Genomic DNA, 14,923 nt, shown 5'->3' on the forward strand with positions numbered 1-14,923 from the left:
AGAGGAGTTACAGGCCTTCAGGCATGTCAGGATACTGCAACGCCGTGGCGCTGCGTGGCGTCGCACCACTTCACAGGCGGTGAGTGACCGTGCTCTTCCTTTGGTCCAGCTCCAGTGCATTTGCCTGAGGGCGGCAGGGACAGCTCTCGGAACGCCACCTGGACATGTAATCCCGACGCCCGCGTCGATCCTCTGGTAGCGATTGGGTCGGCCTGCTGCGCTCCATTAGTCTGAGTAAGGAGAGGCTGAGCACGAGACCTAGCATTGCTGGCGAACATTGGCCGGCCTGGCCGAGAGAAGAGATCTGGATCTGATCTCCGCGTCTGCGCGCATAGCGTAAACTGGTACTGCGTCGCCGTCGCTCGGTTTTGCGTGTGCGCGTGTGTGCATGCGCAATAGCGAGAGTGCGCAGTTTTCACGCCACAAAGATTTTCGGCGACCCAAACATTCAAAGACCAAAAGGTACACCCGCACGCGTCGTACCTTGCAGTCTCCATTCACCGGGTCGCGGACATCATTAGGAACAGCGCGGAGTGACTACTCCTACTTGTACTTGGGCAAGGCACTGGAAAGCATATACACTGGGAATCGTGTCGGAATTCCACACTTCCGTCATGCGCGGCATTGCATGAGTCATGTGGATGCGAGAGAGCCATGGATGGATGGCTGTCCCCTCCACGCAGAGGACGATCTCCTGAGTGGTTCGCATCGCTGAAAGGTCGCGGTGGAGGCCTCTTTTGCTGCTCTCGTCGACGTAGGAGCTCATTCGTGGATGCGAGAGAGCCATGGATGGATGGCTGTCCCCTCCACGCAGAGGACGATCTCCTGAGTGGTTCGCATCGCTGAAAGGTCGCGGTGGAGGCCTCTTTTGCTGCTCTCGTCGACGTAGGAGCTCATTCGTGGATGCGAGAGAGCCATGGATGGATGGCTGTCCCCTCCACGCAGAGGACGATCTCCTGAGTGGTTCGCATCGCTGAAAGGTCGCGGTGGAGGCCTCTTTTGCTGCTCTCGTCGACGTAGGAGCTCATTCGTGGATGCGAGAGAGCCATGGATGGATGGCTGTCCCCTCCACGCAGAGGACGATCTCCTGAGTGGTTCGCATCGCTGAAAGGTCGCGGTGGAGGCCTCTTTTGCTGCTCTCGTCGACGTAGGAGCTCATTCGTGGATGCGAGAGAGCCATGGATGGATGGCTGTCCCCTCCACGCAGAGGACGATCTCCTGAGTGGTTCGCATCGCTGAAAGGTCGCGGTGGAGGCCTCTTTTGCTGCTCTCGTCGACGTAGGAGCTCATTCGTGGATGCGAGAGAGCCATGGATGGATGGCTGTCCCCTCCACGCAGAGGACGATCTCCTGAGTGGTTCGCATCGCTGAAAGGTCGCGGTGGAGGCAAGGGGCATTTTGATTCCGCTATGCCTTTCTGGCTCAGGCACCGCTCCTGCAGGAGCTGGGCGTGTGCTGCATGCTCGCGGCGCGGAAATTGCGGTGGAGGTCCAACAGTCCAGCGATAGATAGATCGCTGGCAACGCTTCCAGAGTTGCTCAAAACACAAAACACACAACAGTGAAGATGGCCTCGAGCTGGGCGTTCGAGGAGCGCAAGCTCATCCCGTTGTATGGTACGTTGTGTCTCCCCGGTATCCACTCGCACTATACCTTTCATCCTACCTCGACTCCCCAGTCTTGTAGCGCGGAAGTCGCAGACTCCCCTCTCTGCGCAAGGGGCAGCGTGCTTGAAGGCAGCGCCAGCTGTCCAGATCTCTTTAATCTGTAAGCTGACAACCAGAGTCCCTCCACGCCGGCAAGTATGCGGCTGTCGAAGAGGCGGTGGACAAGTGGCTCTCGACGCGGCCCAAGTCGCAGCCCGGGCTCGCGATTAAGATGGCGCTTGCCGAGAAGACGCGCCGGGCGGGCTACACCGACGCGGTGCTCGAGCTATGGGCCAAAGTGCAGGAGACGGGATGGTTGACGGACCGGAGTATCTGGCTCGCGACGGTGACGTTGCGGAGTATCGATAGGCGTAGGTATACTCGAAGAGATAGGAGCTACGCTGACGCCTTCAAGCCGACCTCGTCCTCGAGATGCACAAGAAGCGATGGGAGGAGCGCCCGCGGGACGCAACCCTGGGTGACCCCCTCTTCCTCGCTGCGTCGACGATGGGGGATTACGAGACCATGGCGGCCGTGTCGCGCAAGCTGTTCAACCAGACCAAACTGTCGATCTGGGCACGCATGGCCGCGTACAGCACGTACTGCCAGGCTCTCTCCTCCAACCCCACCCCCTCCTCCTCCACCTCTTCTTCCTCTTCGACACCCTCGTTCGCCGGCGAGGGCGCCGCATCCACAGCCGAGGCTGCGTTCCCGCTCTGTCCCGAGAAATCGCTCGTCGCAGCTTCGCTCTTCCTCAAAACCCTGCCCGCGGTCGAAGAGAGCGTGGACGTGTTCTGGCTTCGGCTCGCCGTCCTCATTGGCGGGCGAGAGTTTGGCGAGGCCCGCGCCCTGCTGAAGAAGGAGGGACACTGTGGTGCGCTCGCCCGCAGATGGGTCAGCATGCAGGCCGCAGCGGCCATTGCGGCCTACGACGAGTCCTTGCGTGCATCGGTGTGGGAGGACGAGTTTGCCACGGCCGCTGCAGTGCTCAAGGGGGACCCCGAGGCGCAGAGCAACTATGCCTTTTACAGACACGCGGTGGACGCGGTGATCCTCGGCGGCGTTGACGCGGCAAAGGCGCGGACGCTCTTCGAGGATCTCCGGGGGAGCGTGAAGGACCGAAGTCCTGCGCTCGCGCTGCTTGAACTCGATGGCCGTCTCCGAGCCTCTGGCAAGGGGGAGAGCATGTCCGAGCCCGAGTGGCGCAAGGCGCTCGAGTCCTATCTCGACCGCTGGGGCGCGAAGTGGACCGCGGGCAGCGAGGTCGCCGGCGTGTCCGTTGGATTCGAGCGCGCCGCGGACGAGATCATGGCCGAGCGTGCGGCACGTTTCGCGACTCACGCGAGCGAGGCGGACTTTGTCGCTCTCTCTGTCGCGGAGCTCTTCGCCCTAAAGTCGCGCAAAGACGGTAGTCTCGAGGAGGCCCAGCGGCTGTGGACGCTCTACGAGTCTGGATTGCAGTACGGTGCCAACCTGCCCAAGACGGACGTGCAGCCCGCCGACCCCCTGGGCCTAGCGGCGGTGGAACACCTCCTGCGCGTCCACCATGCTTCTCCCCCAAGCGACGTTCCGCTACAGGACGCGGCCGTGCTGCTCGAGACGGCGCCCGCCTCGCCCTCGTGTGCGTGTATCGCCGTCTCGGCGCACCTGGGGTCGCGGCCGCGCATGTCGAGAAACTGAAACTGAGCGAAGTGCAGCTCGACGCGCTTGGATGGGTGTTTGAGCGCGCCGACGACCTCAGAGTGGCACGGGAGGCGTACTGGAATGACTTTGCGGGCAAGGCCGAGGCCATGTATGCGCGCTCCCGCGCCGATCTGCCCCAGTACATCACGCACGCGCTCGAGCACGAGAGTTACTCAAAGGTGCGTTCGGAGGTTCGAAGGCACGACGGTCGACGCAGAGTGTGCAGCGTGCTGACATGCAGATCCGGGGCATCCAGCAGCTCGTGTCCAACCTCGACCGCAGCGTCGGACAGGTTTCGCTCGACACGGAGCTGCTCCTCCGCGACCTCGTCAGTGGAGCGAGTCTCGACAGCAGCATGGTCAAGCGCCTCGTGAAGGCTGGGTCGGGTGAGTTCTCCCTCTGCTACGTTTTAGCTGACGCCAGCCACCCTCGTGGACAACAGGGTGTATGACCTGACGCCGTCGTCTCTCTCCGGCCAGACGCCCGATGAGGCGCAGGCACTCGCGCGCGCGCTGTCGCCGATCGCGTCCTGGGTCGCCGGTGACGAGGCGGCGCTCGATGCGCCTATCGAGACCGTGGAGGCCGTGGAGGGCGCCGGGCTCGTAGCGGGCCTGACGCAGCTGGCGCGCGCCCTCCGCGCCGCAGTCAAGGAGGAGGGCGACGCCGTCCCCCTCTCCTCTGTTTTCCCTTCTTCTCTCTCGCGCACCGAGGTCGCGACGCTCGTGGGTGTCAGTGATCGCCTGGTCGCCCGCATGACCGAGGTGCTTCCCACGGGCAAGAAGAAGAAGAACAAGAACGGACAGCTGCGCAAGGCGCGTCTGTTTGAGCTGCGCGACTCGCTGAGGAGCGTCCGGGAGGATATCCCTAGTAGCTCTGAGAAGGAGTCTGCGTGGAAGCCGACCATGGGAGCTGAGGAGCGCCGCAGGGAAGTCGGGGAGAAGGTTGCTGAGGGCCGCAAGATGCTCGACACCGCGATCGAGGCCGCGCTCAAGGAGAAGAAGTAGTCTAGACTTGCTCATAGATGCATGATACATACAGTAATACAGAGTGTGGCCGTACGAGATCAGGTGTGAGGAAGAAGGCTAGTACACATGAGCCCGCTGATCACGGGCGAGTCCTGCCGCCGCGAGGTCGTGGCGCATGCGTTCGCGATCGTCGTCGTCGAGCCCCGGAGCGACCTCGAGCGCGTCCCACATGAGATCAAACTCGACGTCAGCCGGATTCACCTCGCTCCCGGGAGCAGGGATGGGGAGGATCCACCGTTTCTCACGCAGGCGCTTTTGCCGCTCGCGGTCCTCCTCGATGCGCAACAGGACATCGCTCCGCTTCATGCTCTCGCGCTTCCGCTTACTTCCATTGGAGCCGGGCGTGTCCTCGCTGCCCCCGCCTGGTCCTGCTGCTACTGCTGCCTGGGTCTCGTCGTCGCCACCTTGAGCGGGCGTCCCGCTGCCGCCCGTGAAGGTCTGCGCGTCGAGCGAGTCGAGCACCTCCTGCACTATCGTTGGGTTCAAGAGACGCTGTGTCGCCCAAGATCGCAGAATATCGCGCGTGCTCTTCAGGTTGATGTAGCCCTTTGACGTGTTGGGGACTACCTTCTCGACTAGCGCTGGAAGAGAGCTCTCGATCAGGCCGATGTACGGTACTCCCTCGACCTGGGACGACGCCTCGATCAGCCCGTCGAGGAAGTACAGGATGTTGATGCGCGCGTTGAGCGAGGCCTGTAGTCAGCGGCTGCTGACTTCCATACAATCTCCAACAGCCTATATTCCAAACTGAGAGAAGATGCAGAACATCGGAAAGAGAAGCAAACTCACCTTGTCCACCTCGTCCACGACACAGGTCCAGAGATCCTCGCCACAGCGCGGGCCATACTTTATCGCGAACGAGACGACCTTGACAATGCTCGCCTGCGACGCGTTCAGCGTCTTGAGCAGCTTGATGAACTGCAGCCGCGCCTCGAAAGCATCGAGCGACATGGCGGTTTTGAGTGATCGGGAGGGGAGGGCGGCGTGATGTCGAGCTCAACAGTCTTCGATAGCAAAAGTAGATCGGGTTTGGCCGGGGAGCGGAAGTTTGGGCAGTGAGATACCGAGAAGTCGATCTGAAAGGACTACCTGTGCCCGGTGCGTCCGGTTGAAAAGGAGTCGAATCGAAGGAGGTGAGTGTTCCGGTGAGATGGTGGGAGATGGGAGATTGTTGATGACCCGAAATTCGGTGACGTCCGTCGTCCACTAGCCGACCCCTCGTTTTGAACCCAGGTGTTGTCTACCACTGCTTGAAGATGCGTCGTTTTCCCCTGCACTTCTCTGTCCCGACCAGCAACGCACGCCATGTGAACTCTCAGACCCTCATGCGATGAGCAATGAATACATGCGTACACTACAATAATGCTACTTCTGCGCCAGCAGGTCCTCGTCGTGGCTGCCCGAGGCTGCCCGCTTCGCCTCCTCACTCAGGTGATTACCGCGGAACCGCCGGCGCATGTCGAGCTGGGGGTGTCAGCTACCATGCCGCGCAACAGTGAAGCCTTTACTGCAGTCTCGCTTGCGGCTCGCCCCCCTATGGCACAAAGGAAACGATACGGGATAACGATGCTCCAGTGTCAGAGTGACTTACCATTCCCCTCTTGCAGTCGGCATAGTTCGCGAGCAGATGCTGGCACGGCAGCGGCAGATCGTTGGAGCGGATACAGTCGCCGGGCGTCTTGCCCTTCTTCATGACACTGAGGTTAGCTTCGCTGAGTACTTGAACGAGCTGGTTGACCTCAGACGTAGTGGCGACCACCTCTACGCCGCTCCGATCCCGGTTTACTTACCAGTCTGTCCGCAGAACGCATTGAATAAGGTCTTCGCGGTCCTTGGCGCACGCGAGGGGCGGACCGCTTGTCTTCTTGTTCTCAGCGGCCATGATGGAAGTCGATGCAGTTGCAAGAGTCAGCAGTCAGACGGCGCCGGAAGTGGAGGTCGCCTCCATATCAGCCAGCCTGTCAGCGTTAATCGGAAAAAGTCAGGTCCCTCCAAGGGCCGGCGCACGCGGTCACCCGGCACTGGGGCATGATGGGCGATGCCGAGTGTCGATTCCGAACTTTTCTCGACCGTGTCAACAATCTCATACCGACTGACACCACTATGCTCTCACGACCCGCCCTCCGGTCACTGGCGCTCGCTGCCCAGACACGCTCCGCCGTGTGGTCTGTCGCAGCGCCGCGGCACTTCTCCCGCCCCGCCGTTCGTCCCGCCCAGCGACCGACACATAGCCGCCAGGCGAGCCTCGGCCGGCGGCCGTACTCGAGCTCCAAGCCCCCCTCGCCTCCGCCGCCGCACTACTCCTCCCATGCGCCGAAGCCTGAGCGGGAAGAGCGCCTGCGTTTGCCGACCGATGTGCCCCCGATCGGCGAGCGCCTCAAGCCCCTCATCCCCTTCCTTTTCTGGTGGACCGTGATCACGTCTCTGGCAGTGCATCTTCTGCGCAAGCGGAAGGCGAACGAGGAGGAGCTCGCGCGTTTAAAGGCTCAGCAAAGCGTGCTCGAGGACATGATCGCAAGCTTCGCGCGTGGCGAGCCGCTCTCGGACCAGGAGATCCGGCGTGAGCTTGAGATGGTCGGCCTCCGCCGGCGCAAGCTTACGCTTGACCCGGACGCTCTCGAGCGTGTGAGGCAACAGGTTGGCTCTGGACCGGCACTGGCAGAGTACGCGCGGGAGAAGCTTGCCGAGCAGTCTGAAGAGGGCGGAAAGGAGGGCGACGCGGAGAAGCCGGATCTCAGTGAGCTCCGCAAGGTCTCATGGCTCGAGGTGCTCCTCGGCCGACGAAGGGGCAAGAAGGCGGAGGACACGATCACGGAGGATGGCGAGATTGTCAAGCTTCTTGCGGAGGGCAAGAGCGAGGAGGACGCGAAGGCTATCGCAAAGGAGCGCGTTGAGAAGAAGCATGAGGAGGACGCCGTCAAGGAGTGGACAGAGAGTGAGTTGCGACAATGGTCATTACTGACAGACAGTCGTTGCCGAGGCCAACACCGAGACCCCGCCCCCGCCAGCTCAACCGGAGCAGCCACCGCAACGCAAGGGTGTCGCGAAGCGCGCGAGCAGTGCGAGCGTCTACATGTAGAGTCTAGAATGCATACAACAGGGTCATCACATCTACACAAGATCTATCGCCATCCCTCTCGCCAACTTTCCCTCACCGGCGCCATTTCTTCTTTGGCCGCTCGCTGATGCTAATCTCGTCAAGGATACGCTTCGGTTCCTCTGCACCCGGCGGCTGAAGCAGAGGGCTGCCGTTATACCAATCACCGCGGATCGGACACCAAGCGAGGTGGCTCTCAAGGACGTCCATGGCCTTGTCGTCCTGGACATGCTTCCAGAGCCCAATACGGCGCAGACACTGTCTGCAGCGGACGATCTCAGTTCTCCCACCAACGCCGCCGGGTTGCACGCAGCTCGCATCCGGGTCCGAGGAGTCGAAGGGGTACCAACCGAAGAACGCAAGTGCTGACGCGAACTGCTCCTTGTCACCCGGTGCGGCAGGTTCGTTTTCCTGGTCCGGGAATTGGAGATGGAGTTGCGCGTATTTGTCGAGATTGCGCGCGAGATTGTCCAACTCCTCCGGCAAGAGCGGGCTAGCCCAGCGCACGGCATCTAGAGTCGGGTTGCTCAGCACGCGTGCCTGCAGCGCCTGGCGTAACGGCGCGAGCGAGCTCGATAGCGTGGGGTTCAGCAAGCTGCGAACTTCGCGCACCGTCTCCTCCGGCGTCGAAACATATCGCCACCCGCACGATGAAGCGTGGTAGCTTCGCAGGTTTCGTGACAACTTCAACAGAACATCCCGCCTGACCGCCTCTTTCTTGATCGTGTCGAGTTGCCCGAGGCCCCACACCTTATCACACGTTTCGCACTTGAAGGCACCACCGGATGCAACCCAGCCAGCTAATGCAAGAGCTTGAGCTGACAACGGGTTTGGCACGTACACATGGCCGTACGTCTGTAACCGCTTTAACAAGGGAAGCGGCGAGAACGGCGCGTACCCCGTCGTTGAAGGCGGTATTGGCACGGTAGACGGGATCACAGTTGGAGAGCGCGAGCGCGGCGTGTAATACTTCAGTTGCGGAGGCTGCAGGAGGTTGTCCAATACGGCCTGGAAATGAGCCTGTTCATCAGTGCATGAGCAACTTCACTACGTACCCGAGACAGCAGCTCTGTGTCCTTCGCCGGCGCCTCCTCGTCCTGCCGTCAGTTTCCGGGATACCTCAGCTCAGCTTAGACACTCACGTCCCAGTCCTCCCCCGCATAGATGATGTTGAACAAGTCACGAATGTCCTCCTCCTCCGTCGTTGTCGTCATGGTGGTGGTAGCGAAGCCAGAGGTCACCTGGACGCGAACATGGCTGATCGAGGACAAGTGCGTCACTGACATAGTTTATTTCGCCCCCCACTCAATGGCTCGCCCCGTACCGCGTCCTCAAAAGGGTTCCGGCCAACTTTCTCTTCTTCTTTTTCTTTCATCTGCGCCTTCCGTTCACCGGCACGACCCATTATGTCGTGTCGAATGCGGCGTCCTAACCCTTCAGTTCCTGGAGCGGGGCAGACGACGGGCGCTAGAGCAAATGCTTAGTTTCGTTAGCACCTGGCCTTTTCTCTAGCCAGGGTCTTGATAGTAGCTAATTCGACATGTCCTCACTTCTCGTCGTTCACGTTGTTCGCGTTCGAACGAGGAGATGCTCTCGATGGAGCGCTCTTGCTTGTGCTCCCAACCCATAGCGATTTAGCTCGCAAGATCTTTCTTGATGCAACCTCTGGCTGTAACGGAGCGTCGGCGCGTAACGGCTGGCTTTGAGGCCGAACCCAGGACAGGCAAAATTAAGTCACGTGTCCTAATGGCCGTAGACGACCTCCACCTCCACCGGCACCTGTGCGATGCGGTAGTTGTTGACATGCGAGGCGAGGAAGACATCTCTGAGCGGTCATTTCGACGTTGTTCTTCCCTCTGAACCGACTCTCTCTTCAATCGCTCGCAAAGGTCGTAACACCCATTCAAACCGAGGACATTGCCAACCCCTCCACTGCAGCCGGGCGATGTTGTGTTCAATGGACTCGCGTCGCAGAGGAGGGATCGCCAGTCTACGTGACATTGCACAAGCACCTTCCCTCCTCTGTCATCGCTCTCCCGGCCCAGTCAAGTTGTCTGCAGACACATGAAGCTGCTCTCGTTCAGCATAACTCCTCAGGTGAAGGTAGACCAGTAGCTCGGAGCAGTAATCCTCACTCCTTGTCTGACACCACTCATCTGATCCTTTCCTCTTCGACGCCTGGATGGTGTAAGCCACAGTCTTGTTGCCCAGTTTGATCTGAACTGCGAACTGATGCCAGAAACTGATGACTCAAACCAACCTAGCTCAACTGATCAAGCTCTGTGATAACCAACACGTGCCAAGTCTACAAGAGCCCTAACACAATCTCCAGAACAGCAGCGAACGATGACTCGCCAGGCCTTCTTCCGTTTCTCTGCCATTCATGAGCGTCAATCGACCTGCATGACGGCCACTTGAGCTGCTAGATACAGAGACGTCTACGTGTGAAGGCGCATAGCCACGGCAGGCATCCCAGCCACCTGAAGAGCTTACGAGACGTCGCTGCGCTGTGACTTCCGCCATCCACAGTAGCAGCAGCCTTTGCGTGCCATCCCACGACGACGATCCTCCGAGCTTCAATCTCAGGACAGCCTCGATTCTTCGAGGCTCTGAAGCACTGCTGCAGGAGATTTCGTGATGTTGACAAGGAGGATAGCCCCCTCATGATCTCTGTCACTCTGAATATGTGGTGAAGGGCTGCTCACCAGCTCTCAGACGCGATATAAGTCCCGGGCATCCCTGGTGCTGCGCTCCGTGTCGACGAGCACGCACTTTTCAACTCTCCAGCTGTCAACCAGAAACGACGGGTTGAAATTGCTAGCATGACCAAGAGAGGACGTGTGATCGGCGCCTCAGAAGGGACCCCGGCCGTTCATGTTCATGTGTGAGGGCGTGGCACGCGTCAGAAGTTGAACTCAGTTCCCGGCTTGCGATGGCAGAATCCGTGGCTTCGGCCTTCCCACCGGGGTAGTTGCAGGGCAGGCTGTGCTGTTCGCCGTCGCCCGCAGGGAGTGGACCAGAAACGGCGGGTCGTGTGTGTCCATTTCTGGTCCCTGCCCACTTGCAGAAGGGGTGCATGGGTGCATCGTTGTTCACAGCCTACCTTGCTGGAGCTCGCGCTGTTGTGGCATGGTTTGTTCAGTTCAGTCGCCCCGGCGGTGCGTGTGCCTCCCTCCAGAGGTCAGAGGCCGCACGGGGCCGTACCGTTCTGAGAAGCATTTGACGACCGAGGTCTTGGCGCACTGGCGCGAATCTAGGGCACGGATCGAGCATGAGGGGCAGTAGACGCAAATGGACCACAACCTCACAGGGTTGGGTAGCGTCGATCGGCGCCGTTTGTGTTGACTGCGATAGTCAAGCAATACAATGTATACATTTACGCTATGCAGTGATCTATAGCTAGGCCGGTCGGGCCCTCGATCGTAGAGATAACATGCTAAACCAGAACGCTTGCTGGGGGTATTCGTTTATGACTTCTTTCCTTCCTTTGCACATTCGTGAGACACGCCTCGTAACAGCATCGGGAGTCGGGGGAGGGGGGAATTGATGAAATTGTTCACACTTGAGAAATGATATTGTCCGTCTTGGTGCGTTTTAGAAGTCGTTCCTGCGCGCATTGTTGGGCGGGCGCTGGTCGATCCAGTCACCGTCCTGGTAGCGGTTCTCCACTGGTCCTTTAGCATACGGATCGGCGTCGGGAGTCTGAGTACCTGGGGGGCCTTGGTAGTACAGATTCGGCTCGTGCTGGTACGGGTCATTGTATCCAGCCGGCGCGTAGTTGTCATACCCGCGGTTGTAGTTGTTGTAGTTGTTGTAGCTGTTGAGCTCTTGCATGGGGACGTTTTGGTCCGAGGCGCCCGACACGTTGCGGCTGTGGCCGCTAGCCGGGGCCGCAAGAAGAGGGTTGCCGGCGCTGTACTCGGGGCCGGAGAGGTCGTTGTTGCTTGCGATCACCATGGGGGGAGCTGGGCCTCGGGTTTCGTAAGGCTTCCTCTTGTTCTTATGACTGCCCGCACCACAGCAGCGAAACATACAGCGGAGCAGCGACCATAGAATGGCGAGGATGAGCAGGCCAACCACGACAGTGATCGGAACCGAGTACTGCAGGTTCTCCCTGTACATCGCCGACAGCTGCTGCTGCCACGTGCCCTTCTTGCAGCTACCGCCGTAGCACTTGCCGCCGTAACCGCAGGGAGAACCATCGAGAAGAGGCGTCGTGCCACCGTTGCACTGGTTGGGGCCAGACTTGCACCACACCTTGCAGGACTGATCGTTACGCTGCCCGCAGGCTTCGGTCATGTTCATGCTTTGCTGGCATTGCACTGGGAAGTCAGCTAAGGACGAGTCCATTCGAACTCACAGTTAAGGGACGTGCAGCGACCACTGGCGCACGAGAGACCATCGCCGCACTTTGCGCCGTCCTCCTTCCTCTCGTCCTTCGGGCACTTGCCACTGTTACCAGTGCACTTCTCCTCGGTGTCACACTCCGGGCTGAGAGCCTTGCGACAGACGGTGCCCGCAGACTTGAACTGACAGTTGTCTTGGCAACACTCGTCACTATTCGGGTCGCAGACGGCTCCGGGGGCGTACTTGCATTCTGAGGGTCAGCCATATCCACGCCGCCTAACTCACCAGAAGTGCAGCAGGTCGAGTTGCCGATTCCGGGGTCACACTGCTCTCCGTCCTCGACGATTCCGTTACCACACGACTTCTCAGAAATGATCTTCTGCGGTCCAGGAGGCTCAACGAAGAGACCACCCCAAATGTTGTCCTGGAACTTGTCGGCAGTAGTAGTGACGTTGGTTTCTATCCAGTGACAGATGTTGCCGACGGTGCACTTCGAGAACTCGGTCTGAGTTCCGTTCGATTCGGGGTTCATGATGAAACGGCCGTCCGCATTGCACTCGGTGGTAGTGTAAGGGCAGCATCCCTTGACAGTAGTAGCGGAACTGCCGCAAGTCGAGTCCGTGCACTGAGAGTTAGATCGTGGAAATCAACGGAACTCACGTCGTGAATGGCGCCGAAGACATGGCCGATCTCGTGGGCAGCCACGGTCCACTCATTCAGAATGATGGTCGAGGTACTGGCGGCCGAGTTCCACTGTCCCGGCTTCGTCGGGTTGACAGACGCCGCGCGGCCGAGCGTACCGACCCAGGCGACACCGATTTCGGTGCTGCTCCCAGTTCGGCAGTTCTAAAGATTAGCACACGTAACGCATGCGGCGACTTACGCTCATCATGTGCCAGAAGCCAGTAGGGTCGTCCGCACGGTTCTCGCCCATCCATTGGCTGAACATGCTGAGACGGTCCTCGAGCAGAATCTTGTCGCTGCACTCGCTCTGCCATCCAGACGTGTCAGAGCCGGCATTGTACATCTCAGTGAGACCGATGGAAATCTTCAGGTTCTTCTTGAAGAGGGCAGAAATCTGGTTGAAGTCGTTCAGAACCTTGGACTTGGCGGAGTTGGTGCCGTTCGTCTGCTGGATGTAGCTCGAGTGAAGCGCGACACCGGCGTACACGAGGTTCTGGGTCTCCGGGCATCCTTTGGTGGATCCGATGTACTTGGCGTAGTTCTCGTTGCTGCCGGCACCACCCATGTCGCCGCGACGGATGAGTTCCTCGTACGTCGGCTCCATGAGATCCTCGTTCATCCAGTCGCCATCAATGTCGTTGTCCGTCCAAATCACCATGTCATTTCCAAACTCGACCGGCTCGAGGTCGGCGTCGAGCTCGTGCTTCGACAGCATGTAGTTCTGTCGGGTGAGGACGTGGTAGGTGCGGCGGTAGAACTGGAACGAGCCCTCCCACTGAACGTTGTGCTCGTCGTACTCGTGGACCATGACGGCCGCGTCTCCGACAATCATTCGAGGGTTCGGCTCGAGTCCAGCATTGACCTCGGCCCAGGCGCGCTGAGCGTAGGACGGACGGATCACATCGCCATGGTACAGGCGCCAGTCCTCGGCTCGCAACGGCGTATCCTCCTCGCCCTGGACGGTGAACTTGGCTTGCGGGTGGAACATGTCCAAGTTGGGGCGGAGAATGAGCGAGACGTTGCGCTGAAACAGCGAGGGCACCGAGAGTGTCAACATAAGGGTGTCATCGTGTCTGAGCGTGTTGGACCTGGGAGCGATTCCCCAGCGGGCGTTGAGGCCATTGGCCACGGTGCGAGGAAGGATGTTGATGCTGGAGCCGGCGGGGTGGTGTACTCGTTTAACTGGAGGGGGACGAGTGGAGCGGGCTGATATTCATTAGCGCGATGTGCGCAGCATGGCTGGCGTCAACTTACCGGAGACCCCGCTAGACAGCAGTAGCGCACATGCTGCAACAAGGAGGGTGAATAGTTTCGCGACCGCCCACAGCGGGCTTGAGGAGCTCCTCATCGAAGAGGACGTGATGGCCGCTTGACGGTAGTCGTGCGCAAGTGCGGGATGGCGGCGGCGGCTGGATGGGCAGGGTACAAGCGGCGTTCTATGCGTTGGAGAGGATGTCTATTCGAGCTTGATGCGATCTAGGCGGGGGCGGAAGGCGCAGTGGATGCGTGTAGATGGTAGAACGAGCACTGCAGTCGACAGGTCGAGATGACCGAGCGCAAAGAGGGAGACAGGAGTAAATAGGAAGGAAAGGAGACAAGGTATAAGAAAAGAAAGGACAGACTGCGGAAATGGCAGCAGTATGAGTAAGTGAAGCAAAAGGGGCGATGATGGGCGTGGTAAATGATGCTATGGCGGTGCTGCGAAATCGCGCCGTCAGAGGTCGATGCTCTTGGCACCCTGGCACCACCCAGGAGCGCAGGAGCGTGCCTTCTTAGCTGCCTTAGCCCTGCCCTGCTTTAGCCTGCTTGTCTCCATACACCCCCTCGCCGCATTGCCGCAAGGCCGCGTTGCATGCGTGCATGCGTGTCATTGTGCTGTACACCTGCGGCGATTTGCGCAGCATGCATTCGTCAGGCTGATCTGCTCTGATTTGCGCGCGCCTATGCATCCGAAGCGACGGCCCTGTCTCCACGTCTCCAGCCTCCAGGTGAGTGGGCCTGAGTTTCTGCCGGGGAACTAGCACACTGGCCATGGGCTACGAGACGAGGGAGCCGGCCGCCATCCGCTCGGTGGCCCCTTCGGACTGTCCTGTAGAACCACTCCCCGGTCCCCGAGAATAGCACTACGACTCGTTGGACCCATATAGCTTCGTTGGCCCCGGCCGACCCAGTCCAGCCGGCTCCCGGCTCCAGACGGCGCGCTACCAGAGCTGAATGCAACAAACCACTAGAAGACCCACCCGAGTACGGAGCCCAAAATGCGCCACCCTGGGCCACTGTTCCTTGAATCGCTCTCTTCCCCGCGCGCCGGATTATCCCACACCTGACTGCTGGAGAGCGTAGAGCCCGAAGGTCGCATGAGAGAGGCTGCATGCTTGACCGACCAGTTCGCCGTGCGCCAGCGCATGCGTGTGGGGGACCTGGGGGTGGATATTGTGGATGG

At 59.9% G+C, this 14,923-nt stretch overlaps 6 protein-coding genes across 6 annotated transcripts; 2 read left to right on the forward strand and 4 right to left on the reverse strand.

Moving 5' to 3' along the window:
* Positions 1–1,876: 1,876 nt before the first annotated feature.
* A1Q1_02412 (uncharacterized protein) lies at positions 1,877–4,331 on the forward strand (the record flags this gene model as incomplete). The annotated part of the gene is made up of 5 exons (XM_014323674.1): positions 1,877–2,015; positions 2,060–3,265; positions 3,337–3,506; positions 3,569–3,713; positions 3,751–4,331. The coding sequence occupies 5 exons, from the start codon at positions 1,877–1,879 to the stop codon at positions 4,329–4,331; spliced, it is 2,241 nt and encodes a 746-aa protein (XP_014179149.1).
* Positions 4,332–4,409: 78 nt separating this feature from the next.
* Positions 4,410–5,303, reverse strand: A1Q1_02413 (uncharacterized protein; the record flags this gene model as incomplete). Its single annotated transcript, XM_014323675.1, has 2 exons — positions 4,410–5,045; positions 5,142–5,303. 2 exons carry the CDS (start codon positions 5,301–5,303, stop codon positions 4,410–4,412), a joined length of 798 nt encoding a protein of 265 aa, XP_014179150.1.
* Positions 5,304–5,856: 553 nt separating this feature from the next.
* A1Q1_02414 (uncharacterized protein) lies at positions 5,857–6,234 on the reverse strand (the record flags this gene model as incomplete). The annotated part of the gene is made up of 3 exons (XM_014323676.1): positions 5,857–5,886; positions 5,944–6,064; positions 6,143–6,234. The coding sequence occupies 3 exons, from the start codon at positions 6,232–6,234 to the stop codon at positions 5,857–5,859; spliced, it is 243 nt and encodes an 80-aa protein (XP_014179151.1).
* Positions 6,235–6,455: 221 nt separating this feature from the next.
* A1Q1_02415 (uncharacterized protein) lies at positions 6,456–7,431 on the forward strand (the record flags this gene model as incomplete). Its single annotated transcript, XM_014323677.1, has 2 exons — positions 6,456–7,287; positions 7,361–7,431. 2 exons carry the CDS (start codon positions 6,456–6,458, stop codon positions 7,429–7,431), a joined length of 903 nt encoding a protein of 300 aa, XP_014179152.1.
* Positions 7,432–7,503: 72 nt separating this feature from the next.
* A1Q1_02416 (uncharacterized protein) lies at positions 7,504–8,663 on the reverse strand (the record flags this gene model as incomplete). The annotated part of the gene is made up of 3 exons (XM_014323678.1): positions 7,504–8,457; positions 8,505–8,546; positions 8,592–8,663. The coding sequence occupies 3 exons, from the start codon at positions 8,661–8,663 to the stop codon at positions 7,504–7,506; spliced, it is 1,068 nt and encodes a 355-aa protein (XP_014179153.1).
* A 2,380-nt stretch (positions 8,664–11,043) lies between these two features.
* A1Q1_02417 (uncharacterized protein) lies at positions 11,044–13,828 on the reverse strand (the record flags this gene model as incomplete). The annotated part of the gene is made up of 4 exons (XM_014323679.1): positions 11,044–11,760; positions 11,810–12,421; positions 12,680–13,686; positions 13,735–13,828. The coding sequence occupies 4 exons, from the start codon at positions 13,826–13,828 to the stop codon at positions 11,044–11,046; spliced, it is 2,430 nt and encodes an 809-aa protein (XP_014179154.1).
* Between the last annotated feature and the right edge of the window lie 1,095 nt (positions 13,829–14,923).

Source organism: Trichosporon asahii (assembly GCF_000293215.1).
Source record: "Trichosporon asahii var. asahii CBS 2479 unplaced genomic scaffold scaffold00051, whole genome shotgun sequence".
Taxonomy (NCBI): domain Eukaryota; kingdom Fungi; phylum Basidiomycota; class Tremellomycetes; order Trichosporonales; family Trichosporonaceae; genus Trichosporon; species Trichosporon asahii.